General features: G+C 34.9%; 1 protein-coding gene across 20 annotated transcripts in view; it reads right to left on the bottom strand.

The window, feature by feature from the left end:
- The window catches only part of VPS13B (vacuolar protein sorting 13 homolog B), a 777539-nt gene that overhangs the window by 349227 nt on the left and 407266 nt on the right, over nucleotides 1-21046 (bottom strand). For all 20 annotated transcript variants that reach the window (XR_011421645.1, XR_011421647.1, XR_011421646.1 and 17 more), the window contains one exon: nucleotides 18540-18760. Coding sequence is in view for 16 of the 20 variants with exons in the window: in XM_005613228.4 (XP_005613285.2) it covers nucleotides 18540-18760 (221 nt within the window). In the remaining 4 variants the exon portion in view is untranslated. The remainder of the gene's footprint in view (nucleotides 1-18539; nucleotides 18761-21046) is intronic.

Here is a 21046-nt window from a genome sequence, read left to right as displayed (position 1 = left end):
TTTGAAATAGATATGAATTTATTCACACTTGAAATTTGTCACATATTTACAGTGTGATATTTCATAAGCAATTTAGCATTTCTGTGGGAAAATAATGCTAATATGATAATATTTCTAATATAACATTACTATGGGACAGTAGACTTCTTTTAATATGAATAATAAAACAAACACAAAGAAATGCCTCAAACAGAGGTCAGGATCAAAATTATAAGTCAAATATATCCTAGTAAATATGATTATTTAGTTACATATGACATAATTACCATTCTTATTTACAAATGATTTAAACATTTAAATTCTATTTTTCTGAGGAATAAATGTGAAACTGGATTTATTACTCAGCAAAATAAAGTGAAAAAGAATGATACAGAATATCAGACTTTTTTATAGATAAAGAACATAAACCATTCAACCTACTATTCCCCTCAGATTTGTCATTCCAATATTCAGAGAAAAAACTATTTAACTTGCTACATTGTTTGACTAAGTTCTAAGATATTTACACAAGATTTCATAAATAAGCATTAATCATGGAAATTGTATGACAACATATTGCCATATACTGTATAAAACAAGCCCAGGAAAAAAATGCAAACACAATATATAAGCAAATCCACAGCTGGATACCATATTCTGCTTGCCATTAAAAAAAAAAAGTGAAATTCTCATATTTATAAGAAGTTTCAGCCCCAGGATACATCCAGATGATAAAGCTGGCTTCTTATGTGGGCAGAACAGATGCATAAAAACACTGTTGTCAATCCTTACTTGATAGAAAACAGTACTTGGGTTACAGTTTTCTCATGCTTTTTGTGTGATGAAGTCTCAAATCTCAGGTTATAGTTCTTTTGATTAAAAAGAAAAATCTAATGGCTAGAAATCTTAGAAAAAACTTCTTAGAAAAATTTTAGTTCAAATTCTTTTGTCCTTCATAATCATCAATAAGTTCTCTCTGAAAAGAAACAATTTTATTGTAAGCCAAATTTTTTAAAAAGGTTATTTTACTTTTTCTTAAACAACTAGAACTGACACATAAAGGAAGCACAAACCAAAGAAAACAGGTTCTAAATATTGCTAAGAGCATAAGGTTTATTTACTTAAGAGAACTGATGATCTTATTGTCACTACTTCTGATTTTCTTTAATTGTTACCATTGAATAATTGTGTATGAATATCACCAAGCACATGTGTATTTAACATGCCAAGCAAACAGTGACACAAACTTTAAATACATTTTAATTTTCACAGAAGAAAGTTGCTATTGCAGAATGCAGACTTCCCAAATACAGAGGTTTAAAAAAATAAGGCAAACAATTTGAAGATAAATGTCCAACTCTTAGCCTTCAAGCTGTACTGAAAACTATGCCAACTAAAGTCACAATTAGCTACCACTACAGATCTCATAAAATGTCTAAAATTAAAAAGCCTAACCATACCAAGTGTACTGGCGAGGATGTAGAACAACTGAAACTCTCATTTACTGCTGATTTGTTGTTAGTGCTGTTGGGTTGATTTTGACTCCTGGCGACCCTCTGTACAGCAGCATGGAACTCTGCCCAGTCCTTTTTTGTGCCATCCTTTCATCTTCCAGCACTGTACCAGATAAAGCTCCATTGCTATTCATAGGATTTTCATGGCTAATTTTTCAGAAATGAGTAGCCAGGTCCTTCTTCCTAGTCTGGAAGCTCTGCTGAAACCTGTCCACTATGGGAGCACCCAGCTGGTATTTGAAATACCAGTAGCACAGCTTTCCAGCATCATAGCAACATGCAGCTGCCATAGTATGACAACCAACAGTAACTGCTGATCGGAATGCAAAATTTAAACCTAACATATGATCCAGTCATTTCACTCCTGTTTCCCCAAGAAAAATGAAAGTCTGCGTACACAAAGACCTGTATACAAATACTTATAGCAGATTCATTTGTAATAGTCTAAAACTAAAAATATATTTCAAATGTTCATCAATTAGTGGATGACCAATTTATAGTATATCCATACAACAGAATGATACTTAGCAATATAAAGAAACAAACTATGGATTCATGCAAAAACAAAGATTAATCTCTAATTATGTTGAATAAAAGAAGCTGGGCAAAAAGAGAAAGACAGAGAATATAACTGTATGATTCCATTTATAAAGAATCCTAGCAAATGAAAACTAACCTATAATGACAGAATGAGTGGTTCCCTGGGATGGAAAGGAGGAATGAAAGGGAGGATTACTAAGAGGAACAAAGAAACTTTTGAGGAGGATGGATTTATGCATTATGTGGGGGATGGTTTCATTTCATGGATGTACATATGCCAAACTTTATCAAATTAGGTAATTTAAATATGCGCAGTCTATTATATTTAAGTATGACCCAATAAAACTTACAAAAAACTCTAAAAAATGAATATCTTGTAAGATAGCTTTATGTGGATTATATATGAAGGCGACTAAATATAAATGATATTTTGAACATCAAATATTGATAGAATACCAAAAAAACATAACATTTTATTGTTTAAAAATTAATTTCAAAAACATTTTCTCATTTAATCTATGACCAATCAGAAAGGAGACTTAATTGGACTGGAGAAGCCAAGATAAACCTCAAGAAGATACATTCCTAAAGGATGGACAGGATTTAGGCAGGTGCAAAATGTCACTCCAGTCATAACAATAGCAAGAGCAAAAGCTAAGAGCAGGAAATGATCAAGCCATCATGTAGAGACAATGAAAAGTCCTATCAAGTTAGGGAGGAAGAACTCGTTTTGCAGGATATTATGAGAGTGAGTCAGAAAAGTAATCATAAAGGTAGAGCGGAAGAAGAAAGACCATGGATATACAATGTCAATGGAAACCAAGGAGGAATGGAATTTCAACAAGCAATTACTGATCCGTGTTGAAGAGTGCAAAGAGCTCTAAGTGAATATGAATTTACAAAGGCTATTTCATTTGGCAGGCTGCTTGTTAGGAAACATTAAAACTCAGTTCCAGAAGAAAGAGTTTTTGCCAAAAAAATAAAAACCCCAAACAACTTTTCATATAGTCTATTTACACTTACCACGTCTAATTTGGTTTAAAAGATAAAAATGAAAATCAGCAGCTCAGAGAAATTAAAACTGAGAGAGTGGTGCAAGAATACAAATCCAGTTGTCTCTGAACTCAGTGCTTGTGGTCTTAAGACAATAATGCCAAATTCCTTTGCCTTGGTGAAAACTAAACAAAACTTACAGCAATAAAAACTATAAATAAATGGATAGGAAAGGAGCATAAAACCCTCTCTTTCTCTAGTTCCACACACTTAAAACCCAAAAATGCAAAGACAGTTTTATGTTCCTGGGAATGCCTTTTCGGAGGACAAAATATATCAACTTATTGGCTGAGGGAAAACTGAAATTTTATTATATTAAAGAGAGAATTTTACAGGCTCATTTAATTTTGGAAGGAATACAGTTTTTAAGTTCTGAGAGACTAGTGTCTAAAGGCATGAAAGGGAATTGGGTAACTTTGGTAAAACAGTTAAGATGAAGGAAGAGTTGATGGAAATGACTCCAGGGAACAAGAACTGTGAATATTCAACCAGGTTAAATATTTATAGTGTCTAAGGCCCTTGAATGGCAATGAGTTCTAGGAAGCAACATAGTAGTTTTGGTCTCCATAGTTGATACAAAGACCTGCAACAATGTCTCACATGACAATGACTTGGCTCCGGGCCTGCCCTACAGATTGAGCTTACATCTCAAATATGTAAACTACTTGAGGGCTCTGTATCTGAGCAATAATGAACCAAATTAATTAAAGTACAAGGGTCAACCCTTCTGATGTCACTCTAATGGAAAAACAAAAGAATGGTATTTAAGTAGAAATTATTTCCCTAAAATGGAATCAAGAAATTTATATACTGGCTGCAATCGAAAGTCCACAAAGCTTCTGATTGTATATGAAAAATTTAGGGGGTAGATACATTGTTCTGGGGAAAAGGCTCAGAGCTTTTATCAGATTCTCAAAGAAGGCCATGGAACACAAAAGGACAAGATGTATTGTCCTTCACAAAAACACAAAAAACAAAACAAAAAAACAGGGGTTAGTGAGCAACCACTCACAAGAAAGAAGTTTATTTTGAGTCATTAATCTTAAAAGACAAAATAAAAATAAGGAAATTTTAAGATCCTATATGCACATGGAAGTTCGTATTTTAGAGGCCCACGATAGTCTTTTTTTTTTTGAGGAAGATTAGCCCTGAGCTAACTGCTGCCAATCCTCCTCTTTTTGCTGAGGAAGACTGACCCTGAGCTAACATCTGTGTCCATCTTCCTCTACTTTATATGTGGGACGTCTGCCACAGCATGGCTTGCCAAACAGTGCCATGTCCGCACCCAGGATCTGAACCGGTGAACCCTGGGCCCCCAAAGTGGAACGTGAGAACTTAACTGCTGCGCCACTGGGCCGGCCCCCCACGATAGTCTTTTTGTAAGGTAGGACACCCCAAAAACAAAAAGAGACATATAGATTTCACTAAGAAACATTAAACATTTTGTCAAAAGATGCCATAAAGTTTAAAGGCAACCCTGTATCTGTAATACAGCTATTTGCTTTTTAGAGTATAAGGGAAGCTCTTCAAATTGCTAAGAAATTTAATAGAAAATTGGGCAGACATGACTTATTGTCAATTCACAAAAGAGCAAATTCAATGGCCAATAAGCATTTGAAAAGATGCTCAAACATCTGGTTTCACTTCCCTTAAGCATGAAGGACCTCCTTTAGGAATTCTTGAGTGCACTTCTACTGGTGATAGATTCTTCTATGTAAAAATGTCTTCATTTAGTCTTCATTCATAAAAGCTACATTTTTTGTAAATTTAGAATTCTGGTCAGGAGACTTTTTCCCCCCACAATTTAAAGAAACTGCTATTCTGATCTCTAAAGTTTCTTATGAGATGTAAGCTAATAATCAAATCTAGATTCTCTCGCATGTAATGTGTCATTTTTCTCATGATACTTTGAAGATTTGCTCTTTATCTGTGGCTTTCAACAGTTGGATTATGATGTGTGTAGGCACGGCCTTCTTTGTGTGTTTATCTTATTCATCTTTGTTTCCCTCATCTCCGGCTGATAAGTACTACACAACAAATCTTTGCTGAATTCACTTGGGGAAAAACAATCAAGTCATCATTTGTTATTTTGACAGAATCCGGCGGGAGTCTAGAAGCAGAGGCTAAAGCAACCACTCACAAGAAAGATTTATTTGGAGTTTCATGTTTTATCTTTAAAATTTAGGTTAATCTGGCACACAAGGATATTAACTCCTTACCAAATCTTTGAGTACACATGGATTCTTCAAAGTGCTATATTGTTCTGTGGCTTCCTATCCCTTCAGGAATACCACTACATTCTACCAAGGAATTCATTCAATTTGCAAGAGGGTCTCATCTCACATTTTATATGAGTCAATCTAAACTAAGAAAATGACATTCATATAACATTTCAGAGTTTACAAAGTATTTTTCTAAATATTTCACTTAAACTTCCCAACAACCTTGTGATCAACTTTGGTTATAGCAGCTGGTAATAATTTAACAGAAGTTGGTTTATGAGGACGTCTCAAGAAGATAAAGTACAATTAAGTGAACAGGTAAGAATTTATTACATTTTGGGTGAAAAGGGATTCTCGGGGCATGAGGTTCACTCAGCCTTGGTTTAATTCTCAAAAAAGGTCCTTATTATATGTGGAGCAGCAGCAGTGAGGCCTTGGGAGGTAGGTGTTGGAGGAAAGGCTAAAAGTAGAGAGCAGACACAAGAAAATAACCAGGCTCAACATAAGCTCTATCTTTGTGAAGACTTTGCTTAGAACTAGTTTATATTTAAACAACAACAAGAAAATCTGACCTTAGTTCCAAACAAGGTAGATATTGGAATACAATTCCATAGAAATCACAATACTGTTGAGTATCTCAAAGGAAAAGAAAAATTGTTTTTAAAAATTAATAGAGTCCCAGGCTAAAACATTCACGGCTCCAGAATTTATTTTCAGCTGGGATAGCTATGGATAACCAGAACATGAGGAGTAGCACAATCCGCCCAAGGCTATAGTGATCTTTCATAAATCCCTAAAATAGAAGGTCTCTGGTAGAGAACCCCAAGCAGCAGTTAGCTGTCTGTTAGAGGGATTGCACTACTACTGCTAAATATAAACCAGGAATAAAAAACTTCTATTATCTCCCGAAGTTTCTTCTTATCACTTTATAGTCAGTCCTTCCCATCACTCCCTGATCCTCCTCTCTCCTTGTCCTGCCTCCAGGCAACAAGGAACCAGCTTTCTGTCACAAGGTAGTAGTTTGCATATTCTAGCATTTTATAGAAATAGAATTACACAGTAAGCAGTCTCTTCTGTCTGGGTTCCTTCACTCAGCATAACGATTGCAATATTCATCCCTGATGTGGCATTTTATCAATAATTCAGACCTTTTTACGGCTGAGTAGTATTACATTATATGAACAGGCCATAATTTGTCTAATTATTCACCTATTGATGAACATTTGGGTTGTGTTCAGTTTTTAGCTATACAACTAAAGCTGCTAAAACACATCTGTGTAAACGTTTCTGCATGGACATAAACTTTTGTTTCTCTGAGAAAATACTTAGGAAGGAATAGCTGGGTTGTATGGTGAGTGTGTGTTGTTCTTTTTCAGAAATTTCCAAATTGTTTCCAAAGTTGTTGTGTAATTATTACTTTCCTACCAGCAGTATACAAGGAGTTCCAGTTGGTTCCCAATACTCAGTCTATTTTATTTTAGCCAATCTAATAGGTGTACAGTGGTATGTCTTCATGTTTTAGTTTGTTTTTCCCTGATGAGTAATAATGTTGAGTATCTTTTCATGTGCTCATTGACCAGTCACATATCTTGTGGGATGAATGTCTGTTCAGATCTTTTTTCCATTATCTATCTTCACGTCATTTTACTTATGGTTTTTGTCTTCATGTTATCGAGTAGAAGGAATTCTTTAAATATTCTGGACAACAGTTTGATAAATGTGTTGCAAATACTTTCTCCAAGTGTCTGACTTTCTGCTACCTTAATGTGACTTTCAAAGAGAAAATGGTTTTAAACTTGGTTATGCCCAATATAAAGAGCAATTTAGGGAGAGCTGTCATCTTAACAATATTGAGGCTTCCAATCTATGAACAGGTGTAACTCTCCAGTTAGGCGTTCTTTAAGTTCTCTTAGCAATGCTTCGTGATTTTCAGGGTAGAGATATCGGACATCTTTTGTTAGATTCATTTGTTTATGTTTCTTGGCACCAACATAAATGTAACTGATTTCATGCCATTTTCCAATTGCTTGCTGCTAGTATATAAAAATACAATTGATTTTATACATTAATCTTATTTCCTGCAAGCTTGATAAGTATATTAGTTCTAGTAACAGCTTCTTAGATTCCTCTAGAATTTTTTTTTTTTTGAGGAAGATTAGCCCTGAGCTAACTACTGCCAGTCCTCCGCTTTTTTTTTTTTTTTTTTCCCCGAGGAAGCCTGGCCCTGAGCTAACACCCATGCCCATCTTCCTCTACTTTATATGTGGGATGCCTGCCACAGCATAGCGTGCCAAGCAGCCATGTCCGCACCTGGGATTCAAACGGGTGAACCCCGGGTGCTGAGACGCAGAACATGCGAACTTAACTGCTGCGCCACCAGGCCGGCCCCTAGAACTTTCTATAAAGTATTTTGATACATGCATATAGGAACAGTTTTACTTCTTTTCTTATCTTTATGCCTTTTATTTAATTTTCTTGGTTTATTGAAATGGCTAGGATGTCCAGTATGATATAGAACAGGTGGTGAAAGCAGGTATTCTGGGCTTTTTCCTGATCTCAGTAGGAAACAATTCAGTATTTCACCAGCAAGTATGGTATTTGGTTTCTCATATATGTCCTTTGTCAGTTTGAAAAAGTTCTCTAATACTTGTAATTCGCTGAGAGATTTTATTACAAATGGGTGTTAAATTTTGTCAAATGTTTTACCTGCATCTATTGAGATTACGATATTTTTTTCTGTTGTTTTTATTTCTATGATGGATTACATGATTTTTTAATATTAAACCAACCTCCATTTCTAAGATGAATCCTACTATTATCATTTTTATTTATTGTTATATTGATTTGCTAACATTTGATTAAGAATTTTGACACCTACTTTCATGAGGGATATTGATTTCTAATTCCTTCTGTAAAGTCTTTTTCAGGATTTGGTAATAGGATTACGCTGGCTTCATAAAACAAGTTGGGCAGGAATCTTTCAGTCTTTATTTCTGGGGAAAAAAATGTTAAAATTTTCTATTATTTTTTTCCTTGAGTATTTGATAGAATTCACCCATCTGGGCCTAAAGTTTTCTTTACATTCAATTTCTTCAGAAGATATATAGGACTATGAGATTTTGTATTCCTTCTCATATGATTTTTTGCAGTTGTTTTTCAATAAAAATCTCTATTTCACCTAAACTATTGCATTTCTTGGCATAAATTTGTTCATTATTCTCTTATTATACTTTTAATGTCTGTGGGATCTGCAGTGATAACCCCTGTCATTCCAGATATTGGTGATTTGTATTTCTCTCTTTTTTTTTTTTGAGGACGATTAGCCCTGAGCTAACATACACTGCCAATCCTCCTCTTTGTTTGCTGAAGAAGAGTGACCCTGAGCTAACATCTGCGCCCATTTGCCTCTATTTTATATGTGGGATGCCTGCCACAGCATGGCTTGATAAGTGGTGCATAGGTCTGCACCCAGGATCCAAACTGGTGAACCCTGGGCCGACGAAGCAGAGCACGTGAACTTAACCGCTAAGCCACTGGGCAAGCCCCTCTCTCTCTTTTTTCACTGTTCCAGTCATCTCTGCTCTTATATTCATTACCTTCTTCCTTTTATTTACTTTGAGTTTACCTTGTTCTCTTCTTAGCTTCCTAAAGTAGAGCCTTAAGATCTTTCTTTCTTTCTAATATAAGCATTTAAAATTGTTTCCCTCTAAATACTACTTTAGCTGTGCCACTTTTTTAATTGTCATTCAAACAAAATATTTTCTGATTTCCAAGTAATTTTGTATTTGATTCACAGATTTAGAAGCATGTTGTTTAATGTCCCGATATTTATAATTTTTCTAGTTAATTTATCATTGATTTTAATATAATTTGACTGTGGTTAAGTAATACACTTTATTGATTTTGATCCCTCTTAAGCATAACGAGACCATGTACACCTGAATAAAATGTGCATTTCATGGTTGTTGGTTATAGTGTTCTATAAACGCCAACTAGATAAAGGTGACTTCATAGTATTTTTCATATCTTCTATGTTGTTGTTAGTGCTGTTGATTCCGACTCCTAGTGACCCTGTGTACAGCAGAGTGGAACTCAGCCAGGTCTTTTTGCGCCATTTTCTCACCTTCCAGTGCTATATCAGACAATGCTCTGCTGCTATTCATAGGGTTTCATGGCCAACTTCTTCAGAAGTGGGTGGCCAGCTAGGTCCTTCTTCCTGGTCTGACTTAGTCTGGAAGCTCTGCTGAAACCTGTCCACTACGGGTGACTCTGCTGGTATCTGAAATACCAGTGGCATAACTTTTAGCATTATAGCAACATGCAGCTGCCACACTATGACAACTGACAGATGAGTAGCATATGGTTTCCCTTACTGAGAAACCCAGGCCAGGTGGTGAAAGCACAGAATCTCAACCACTAGACCACCAGGGCTGGCATCTTTTATATCTCCAATTATTTATTTATTTTTCCAGTTATTTTATCAATTGCTGAGAAAGGTGTTAAAAAATTTCCTACTATGACTGTTATTATCTACTTTTTTCAGATCTTTTATATCTCCAATTTTTTATTTTTCATCTAGTTGTTTTATAATCAGACAGGGATGGTATAAAAATTTCCTACTATGATTGAATAGAATTATCTATTTTTTTCTTCTGTCCATTTCTGTTTCATGTCCCTTTTTATCTCTGGTAATACCTTTTTCTTTATGTCTATTTTATTTGACATTAAAATAAGCAAGTGCAGCCTTCTTATACAAACTGTTTCCACAATATATTTTTTTCCTATGCATTTATTTATATTCTGTTCCTTTACATTTCAGGTGTTTCTCTTTTATGTAGTCTTGCTTTTTTCCCCGCTTCATAAATTGTTGCCTTGTAATAGTAGTATTTAAACAAGGGGTCAGCAAACACTTTCCGTAAAGGGTCAGATAGTAAATATTCTAAGCTTTGTGAGCCATATTATTCTCTGTTGCTGCTACTTAGTTCTGCAGTTGTAGTACGACAGCAACCTTAGAAAACATGCAAACAATGGACTGACTCAATTTGGCCCACAAGCCTCGGTTTGCTGACTCCTGCTCTAAACACTCCTAGTTAAGATCACCAACATTTAATGTAATCGCTGATAAAGCTGGCTCAGCCCTACCATTTTATTTTTTCTTTCTATTTCTACCCTGTTTTTTGTAATTCTGTTACCATTTCTTGACTTTAGATTATTTGATTATTTTTTAGTATTTCATTTTAACTTATCTATTGTATTTTTGGCTATATCTCTTTGTATTTTTGCTATATTTACTATATTTACTCTTTGTGTTTTATTTTTAGTAGTTATTCTAGGAGATTATAATATTTATAGAAAAACTTTTACAGTCTAATTAGAGTTTAAACTGTAACACTTCAGACGGTATTTAGAAATCTGGCGACCATGTAGGTACCTTTAAGGAATCTCTCGCTAACATTAATGATATAGTTATCTTGTATATTAAATCTAGTTACATTGAAAGCTCCAGAAGACAATGTTTTCTATTTTGCTTTCCACAGCCATACATAATTTTTTTATTGAGGCATAAATGACATATAACATCATATTGGTTTTGGTTATACAACATATGACTTGATATTTGTGTACACTGCAAAATGATCACCACAATAAAGTCTAGTTACCATCCATCATCATACAACGTTAACTTTTAGGATTTACTCTCTTGGCAAATTTCAAGTATGCTCTAAAATATTATTGACTATAATCACCATGCTGTATATTACATTCCTAGGACTTACTTATTTTACAACAGTAAGCTTCTACCTCTTGATCTCCTTCACCCATTTCGTCCAATCCCCAACCCCCATCCCCTCTGGCAAGCACCATTATGTTCTCTGTATCTAAGATTCTGGTTTTGTTTTGTCTTTCTTTTTACATTCCACACATAGGTGAAATCATACAGTATTTGTCTTTCTCTGTCTCACTTATTTCACTTAGCAGAATTCCCTCAAGGTCCATGCATGTTGTTGCAAATGGCAAGATTTCATTCTTTTTATGGCGGAGTAGTATTCCATTACGTATATACATTTTGTGTGTGTACATATACGTGTGTGTGTGTGTATATATATACATTCTGTATACATATATATACATTTATATGTATATATACATACACACTCTAAATCTTCTTATCTGTTTTTCCATCAATGCACACAGGTTATTTCTGTATCTGGGCTATTGTAAATAATGCTACAATGAACATGCGTGTGTATGTGTTTTTTAGAATTAGTGTTTTTATATTCTTCAGAGAAATACATAGAAGTAGAATTGCTGGATCATATGACAGTTCTATTTTTAACTTTTTGAGAAACCTCCATACAGTTTTCCATATTGACTGCACCAATTTACATTCCCACCCACAGTGCATGAGTATCACCTTTTCTTCATATTCTTGTCAACACGCTGTTTCTTGTCTTTTTGACAACGGCCATTCTAGGAGGCTTCAGGTGACATCTCATTGTGGTTTTGATGATGATTAGCAATGTTGAGCATTTTTGTGTGTCTGTTGGCCACCTGTAAGTCTTCTTTGGGAAATGTCTATTCAGATCGTCTACCCTTTTTTGGGCTTGATTGTTTTTTTGCAATTAAGTTTTATGGGTGCTTTATATATTTTGGTGGGCTTTATATATTTTGGATATTAAGCCCTTATTGGATACATGATTTGCAAATATTTTCTCCCATTCGGTAGGTTGTCTTTTTATTTTATTGATGGTTTCCTTTGCTGTACAGAAACTTTTTAGTTTGATGTAGTCCCACTTGTTTATTTTTGGTTTTGTTGCCTCTGCTTTTGGAGTCAAATCCAAAACTTAAATGCCAAGACCCATGTCAAGTAGCTTATTGCCTATGTTTTCTTCTAGGAGTTTTATGGTTTCAGGTCTTACATTCCAGTCTAATCCATTTTGAGTCAATTTCTGTATATGGTGAAAAATTTTTTCATTCTTTTGCATGTGGCTGTCCAGTTTTCCCAACACCACTTATTGAAGATACCATCCTTTCCCCACTGTTTATCTTGGCTCCTCTGTCATAAATTAATTGACCATATATGCATGGGTTTACTTCTGGGTTCTCTATTATGTTCCATTGATTTCTGTGTCTGTTTTTATGACAATGCCATACTGTTTTGATTACTAAAGCTTCATAACATAGTTTGAAATCAGAGAGTGTGATGCCTCCAGCTTTGTTCATCTTTCTCAAGATTGCTTTGGCTATTCAGCTATGTATTGTGGTTCCATAGAAATTTTAAAATTGTTTGTTCTATTTCTGTGATAAATGTCATTGAAATTTTGATAGGAGTTGCATTGAATCTGTATATTCCTTTGGGAAACATGGACATTTTAACAACATTAATTGTTCCAAATCATGAGCATGGAGTTTCTTTCCATTTTTCTGTGCCTTCTTCAATTTCATTCATCAATGACTACACTTTTTGGTGTACAAGTCTTTCACCTCCTTGGTTAAATTTATTCCTAGGTATTTTATTCTCTTTGATACGATTGTAAGTGGGATTGTTTTCTTAATTTCTCAGATGATTCACTGCTAGTGTATAGAAACACAACCAATTTTTGTATATTGATTTTGTACCCTGCCACTTTATTGAATTTGTTTATTTGTCTTAACACGTTTTTGGCAGAGTCTTTAGTATTTTCTATATACAGAATCATGTCATCCATAAATAGCGACAGTTTTACTTCTTCCTTTTTTCTTGTTTAATTGCTCTGGCAAGAACTTGCAAGACTATGTTCGATAGAAGTTGGGAGTAGGCATCCCTGTCTTCTTCATGATCTTAGAGGGACAGCTTTCAGCTTTTCACCATTGAGTATGATGTTAGCTGTGGGCTTGTCGTATATGGCTTCTATTATGTTGAGGTACATTCCCCCTATTCCAATTGTGTTGAGAGCTTTTATCATAAAGGGATGTTGAATTTTGTCAAGTGCTTTTTCTGCATCTATTGAGATGATCTTATGATTTTTATCCTTCATTTTGCTAGTGTGGTATATGACATTGATTGATTTGCAGAGGTTGAACCACCCTTGCATCCCTAAATCTCACTTGATTGTGGTGTATGATCCTTTTAACATATTGTTGAATTCGGTTTGTTAATATTTTGTTGAGGATTTTTGCATCTATGTTCTTCAGGGATATTGACCAGTAATTTTTTTTTATGTCCTTTTCTGATTTTAGTATCAGGGTAATGCTGGCCTTGTAAAATAAGTTTGGAAGCATTCACTCTTCTTCAATTTTTGTGGAAGAGTTTGAGAAGGATAGGTATTAAATCTTCTTTGAATGTTTGGTAGAATTCACCAGTGTAGCCGTCTGGTCCTGGATTTTTATTTGTGGGGAGGTTTTTGATTACTGATTCAATCTCTTTACTAGCAATTGGTCTGTTCAGATTTTCTACTTCTTCCTGATTCAGTCTTGGAAGATTCTAAGATTCCAAAAATTTATTCATTACTTCTAGGTTGTCCAAGTGGGTGCTGTATAATTGTTCACCGTAGTCTTCTCACTTTTGGATTTGGTTGTTCTTTTTCTAGTTCCTTTGAGTATAAAGTTAGATTGTTAATTTGAGATTTTCCTTGTTTCTTCAGGTAGGCCTGTGCTGCTATGAACTTTCCTCTTAGAACTGCTTTTGCTGCATCTCAGATTTTGGTAAGTCATATTTCCATTTTCATTTGTTTCTAGGTCTTTTTGATTTTTCCTTTAATTTCTTCATTGACCCAATGGTTGTTCAGTCGCATGTGGTTTAATCTCCACATATCTGATTTTTCTAGTTTTGATATTGTAATTGACTTCAAGTTTCATACCACTGTTGTCAGAAAAGATGCTTTATATGATTTCAATCTTCTTAAATTTACTGAGACTTGTTTTGTAGCCTAACATGTAACCTATCCTGGAGAAGGTTCCAGGTATACCTGAGAAGAATGTGTATTCTGCTGCTTTTGGATGAAATGTTCTACATTTACATATTAAATACATCTGGTCTAATGTGTTGTTTAAGGCTGATGTTTCCTTATTGATTTTCTGTCTGGATAATCTATCCGTTGATGGAGCCTATAGTTGTCTTTCCAACTTTTACAGTCCTATGGAGCCCAAGAATGCAAGTCCCCTTGGCCCACGGGGCCAGGTGATCAAGGAGTGTCTCCCTGTGTGTAATGCATAGCCTCCTGGCTTTAGAGAGGCAGCTGGAGAGTGTAGGGAGTGAGGCATACTTGCCAGCTTCAGAGGGGAGTGGGAAAATGTCTGGACTGTGTATGTCCACCAGCTTTAGCAAGAGACTAGGAGGATGCCATGGCCACTTGCACTTGCTAGTCTTACTTTAGCAAGGCAGTGGGAAGGTGTCATGTTTGCACACACTTGCCTGTGCTAGGAGGGTAGAGGGAGAGTGCACAAATGATGTCCACTAGTGCCTCAGTCCTCAGAGAGTCCAAACTGTTCCCTGCTCCTCCAGCAGATGTTTTAATACTAGCAAGTGAATCTCTTTCACATATAGTCTAGGTGCTTTTCAAACTGTTGCTTTTGTGCTGTGTCCCAGGGCAAGTGAGACCACATGCGAGCCATTTAAAAGGAGAATCTCAGTTCCCTATTGCCCTTTGTGTCCTTTGGATGTAAACCATATTTATTTTCTAAACCAGACAATTTGGGGGCTCATCCCTCTAGTGCAAATCACAAGGGTTAGGGTGACTGATGTAGGGCAAAAACTCCTTGTTCCTCTAGGAGAAGCTCTGGACTTCTGAGATCCCTCCCTATTGTGAGGTGCTATGCTAGGGATGGGGTTTTGGTGAGACTGCATCTCTGCCTCTCCTATCTCAATGTGGTCCTTTTATTTGTTGTTGCAGAGGAGCAGTTTGACTAATTTTCAGTTCTATTTCAGACGGAATTGTCCCATATGTAGTTGTAGATTTGGTGTGCCCATGGGAGGAGGTGAGTTCAGGCTAAGACACCATCTTAGACAGCTCCCCACTCATACATATCTTTTTTAATAGTTTTTTAAAGAAAACTTACCAAGCTATTCACCATTTCTATTAGTTTTCCTTTTTTTTTGAAGATACAAGTTTTCATCTGGTATCATTCTCCTTTATCCTGAAAACTTCCTTTAGTATTTCTTGTGAAACACAGCTGGTCATGACAAATTCTCTTAGTTTCCCTTCATCTACAGTGTCTTCATTTCACTGTGATTTCTGTGGGATATCTTCACTGTCTTGACATTTATTTTCTGTTAGCATTTTAAAGATATTGTTCCAATGTCTTCCTCTATGGCTTTTAATGAGAAATCTGCACTCATTCAAATGATCGTAAACCTATGTATCGTGTCTTCTTGTAGCTGCTTTCAAGATTTTTAAAAAGTTATCTTTGGTTTTCAGTATTTTAAGCACAATGTGCTGAAGAATGTTTTTGTTTGAGTTTATACTCAAAGATAAATATGCTTTGGATTCAGTGAACTTCTTGAATATGTAAAAGCCTATCTTTTTCTGCAAATTTGGGAAGTTTTCTGCAAATATTTGTTCACCTTTTTTGCCCCAATCTTTTTCTTGTTTCCTTCTGGAACTCCAATTATACATATGTTAGAGTATTTTGTTCTCACAGCTGCTGAGACTCTTGCCATTTTTAAAATACCTTTCTTTCTCTCTGTTTTTCAAATTCAGTAATTTCTATGCTCTATGTTCAAGCTCAGTGACTCTTTCTTCTGTCATATGCAGGCCACCACTAACCCCATATGGCATGGTATTTTTCTTTCAGGTATTGTATTTTCAAATCTGAAATTCCATTTCATTCTCTTTATACTTATTATTTCCCTATTGAGAATTCTTATCTTTTTCATTCAGCGTGCTTTCCTTTACACCCCACGAAAAAAATTATAGGAGCTACTTTAAAGTCTTATTTGTAATTCAATTACAGTCATTTGTCACTTAATGATGGGGATATGTTCTGAGATACACGTCATTAGGTGATTCTGTTGTTGTGTGAATATCATAGAGTGTACTTACACAAACCTAGTTGGTACAGTCTACTACATACCTAGGCTATATGGTACTAATCTTATGCGACCACTGCCACATATGCTGTCTGTTGTTGACTGAAACTTTGTTATGTGGCACATGACTGTATTTTAAAACAAACTGGGAATGTTCATTTTGTAGTTAGCTTTTGCTTTTTTCCCCCAGAGTGTATAGAAATAATCAGTGGGATGGATGGGCTGAGGTGGGCTTCAGCTGTTATGTTAGAACTGGATTTCTTATGCTTTCCTTTCTAACAACTTCTGTGACAAAGGGTCAAAAGAAAGTGAATCTAATTTCTCTGCAATCTTTTTGACAGAGCTGCCATACAAGGGTATCATAATCTGGGTGTCTTAAAACAACAGAAATTTACTGTTTCACGGTTCTAGGGTTTAGAGTCCATAATCAAGGTATCAGCAGAGCCATGTTCTCTCTGAGACTCTTGAATAGAATCCTTTATTGCCTCTCTTCCTGGCTTCTGGTGGTAGCTAGCAATCCTTGTATTCTTTGGTTTGAAGCTGGATCAGTTCAATTTCTGCCTCCATCTTCACATGACACTCTGTGTGTCTTCACATCTACTTCCTTCTGTGTGTGTCTGCATCCAAAGTTCCCCTTTTCATAAGGATATCAGTCACATTAGATTAGGGATCACCCTAATGGCCCCACTTTAACTTGATTACCTCTGTAATGACCCTGTTACCAAATAAATCACATCCTGAGATACTGGGGATTAGGAACTCAACATATCTTTTGAGAGGGACACAATTTAATCCATAACAGTTTCCCTTCCTCTTGGAAATGTTTTTCAGCAACCATCAGCAGCAGCATTCAGAGAATAATCTAAGAGAGAGTAAGTCATTTCAAGATTATCCTCTTTTATACCACTATGCGTCATAAGAGAAAGGTAAATGGCCATTAAACTGGAATATTAATATTGTTCAAAAGTATTTACTACTAATTATAAAAGAAATGATTTTTATAATAGAGGACAAGCTTTCAGATGTTACAACAGTGTTCATTTAATGTAGCTGCCTCATCATAATTCTAATTATATGCATTTTTACAATAAGGCCATCCCCAATATATTAGCAGGTCCAATCTTTTCACAATGAACAAACATATACTAAAATTAAACCAAACTGCATAGTATACAATAGGGGGAAGAGGCAAACAGAAAAGGAGAAAGAATAAAGATGGTAAGGAGGCTCTATAAAATATGGAATAGTATTTGAACCAACTTGAAAAAATACATTTTAAAAACTACCTTGTAACCACTAATGCTGGGATAAATACAGATTATCAACATTGACCTGTCAGATTTAATAATATTCTAAAAAGTACTGTTTTAAAAATATAATTTCGAATAGTATTCAACATTGACCATCTATGTAGAAAATATACTACAGTCTGCTTAAGGTCAGAGAAACAAGTATTTAATTGTACGTGATTAATAATTTGTACAAAATTATTAGGTGATCTGAATTCATATTAAATTGTAAAACTGCAGAATACAACATGTTTGGCTTATACCAACTGAAATGTTATACAATTAACAAAATGCCTTTTTAAATAGCAAACAGCACTATTTTTAAAAAAATATTACATGTTGAGCAAAAGAAGTTCTGAGAGACAATCTGAATGGAAATTACATCTGATCACTTACACAGACTCTTCCAGTCTGACAGGAAAGCAGTTCTTCAGCATTTAAAAAACTCTACATCTGCAACTGATTTCATTCCATCGGTCAAAAGATGCATTTATACTGCCACCATTACATTTTCAGAAGAGTTTAAAGATTCTATTTTTTTCCTTTTTCTCCCCAAAGCCCCCTGGTACATAGTTGTATATTCTTAGTTGTGGGTCCTTCTAGTTGTGGCATGTGGGACGCTGCCTCAGCGTGGTTTGATGAGCAGTGCCATGTCTGCGCCCAGGATTCGAACCAACAAAACACTGAGCCGCTTGCAGTGGAGCGTGCGAACTTAACCACTCAGCCACGGGGCCAGCCCCCCTTCAGAAGAGTTTAAATTACAAAACTTGAGAGAGCTTCAAAGCAATTCTTAATCTAACCATTCTGATCTTGATGGCACTGTTCAAAATAACTTAGGACACTTAATAGAAGAGAAATCCTGCAACAAAATGGATAACAATTGTTCTTAAATCACATCATTTTAAATTTCCTTTCAAATATCAAATGTACCAACCTGCGGGTTCGAGCATTTTATCTCAAGTGACTCCAGGTCAACATGGAGGCAAACAACAAATGAATGTCTTGTATCAGGTCCTGTAGCAAGTAGTTTTTGAGAGGTAACAGCTAGTGTAGAGGTGCAACCCATAGGTTCCACTAGGCAAAGTGTCACCTGTTTTCCAAAAAGGGTATATACGCTGAAATGATGCAAGCTGACAGTCCAAGGAAAAGCATCACCTGATGAAGGGAATGAAGGGGGTAGGAAAGCACAGATATAAAGATTCAGTTCATTGTCACTTGATACTAAGTTGTCTATTGTCTAAATTTGAAATATAAAACATTTAATATGGCATCATAAAAAGTGAAGATAGTATCCCAGAGACCAATGTGCTAAAAAATTTACATACTACTTAAAAGCTATCTTTGAAAAATGTTTATATTTGTGTTTATTATAATATACTACTATATCAATAATTATGTATATTATAAAAATACAGAAATAGAAATTAAGGAAATGACATAAAATATAAATAGAAGTTCTAGCTTTCTCTTCCCGTACTCTAGTGGGTTGTGCTGTGCAACTGCTGGGGATGTGTGCAGTACACCTTGCAGACCATAGAAAATGTGTTAAATTAGGAAAATGCAACAATCTTTGTATGGACTGAAGGTGACCACAAATCTGAGTGAAGAATGAGACAGGAAAAGAATAAACAATCTACTATGGTCTGTTGGACCACCTGCACCAGAATCCTCTGAGTACTTATGTAAAATACAGATTCTTGGTTTCTACTTCAGAACTACTTAATCCGAACCTCTGGTGGTAAAACCCAGGATGCATTTCGGTCTTCCCTTGGTGATTCCTATGTATAATATGTTATTTTCAAATAAGTATACTTGATTAAAAAAATCACTCATAAATTTCAGGATTAAAAGCAATATTCTTTTCCTCCTTTATAAATTTATTAGAGATGAATTCATTAATATAAATTTATGAGCTAAAACCATCTTATGTTTTCTGGCTATCGATAAAGTACTTTGCGAAATAATTTTTAAAACCATACTCCATATTACAATACAGTAAACATTTACTATTGGGAAGCCAATTTGATGGAAAATATGTTCCTATGACTTATATTTTGACTTTGCAACTCTAGTAGCACTTATCAGTATAGACTGTACAGTATCAACTTCTTTTTAAGTAAGTTTTTTTTAAGTTCTTTTTAAGTAAGCTACTTTTTAAGTAACTCAATTATTTTAAAACAAATGAAAATATTTATTTATTTTCTAATTAGAGAGGTACTAGTACCGTACTGAAGATAATTCAGAAAACGTAACATACGAAAAGGTCAAAACCAGTCATAATCTACCTTTCACCCTGCCACTCACGATAATAAGCACTATACATTGTGTATTTCCTTGAAGTCTTTTTTTTTCCCCCTGTAGTTTTGGACATGCCCTCACAGAATCAGAACCAGGATCACATTGTACTTTTAGCTTCACATTATTTTTCAGGAACAAAAAAAATATCAAATAAATTACTAAGTGGGTCATACTACAAATATATATATTAAAGAAATCTAAAAATGCATTTGAATTGTGAATGGTGATACTTAGTGGGTACAAGGTAGAGTATCATAAATTCCAAAATTCAAAATGTCTTGACCAAATATAGTTAATAAAATCAAAACAGAAACTTTGAAATTGAGACTTGAATAACAGAATCAATCTAGCTACATAGTAGTCCACAATAACTTGACTGGAAACAATGAAAACTGCATAATTATATGTGGTCAGCATTGTGGTACTCTGTCTGTTTTAAGACAAAATATTTTGCCCCCAAGAAAGAATGACAAACTTTAAATCATCTGTAACTAATTCTAAGATTATTTTTAAACCTACACAAAGTTCCATGCTATTTACAAAACAAAGGCTTTGCCAAATTGGTCTTAAAATATTTTGGAATGATTTCAGGTTACATATTTTAAAACTGGTAGTGAGCTATATACATAGTTCTGCAAATTTTATGTTATCCAAGAAATGCTAAATGGTGGTTAGGCTGGATGAAGAGCACCAGATTTAAATTTGTTAAATTAAAAAAAAAATCACAAATAATGTTGGTACTATCTCAGATACGTGTCTCTGCTGCTTCTTTGTAATCACACCAACAAACTGAAATTGGGTATATCATATTCTAAGTGTTGAAAAGAACCTCTTAAGGTAATATTTTTATGTCCATTTACTTAGCATGCAGACTGTTTTAAAAAGCACATTCTACCTAGAAGACAAGATCTTAACAAGTAATGACAAAAATTCTCAGAATTAATCATTATGAAAAAAATTACCAAAACACAGCAAATCATTAACTACATACTCTTTTCAAGTACCTATCAACATACATGAGCTCAAAACAAAATAAAAACACCTTATCTCCTGGTAATATAATGTTCTGGGGACTTCCTAAAATATGCTCGGGCATGCATGACAGGCTAGAACAGGCTAGAACTATGTACTATTCTGAGAGCT

Source organism: Equus caballus, chromosome 9 (assembly GCF_041296265.1).
Source record: "Equus caballus isolate H_3958 breed thoroughbred chromosome 9, TB-T2T, whole genome shotgun sequence".
In the NCBI taxonomy this organism is placed as follows: domain Eukaryota; kingdom Metazoa; phylum Chordata; class Mammalia; order Perissodactyla; family Equidae; genus Equus; species Equus caballus.
Note: the sequence above shows the minus strand (reverse complement) of the source record. Positions and strands in the feature narration are given on the sequence as shown.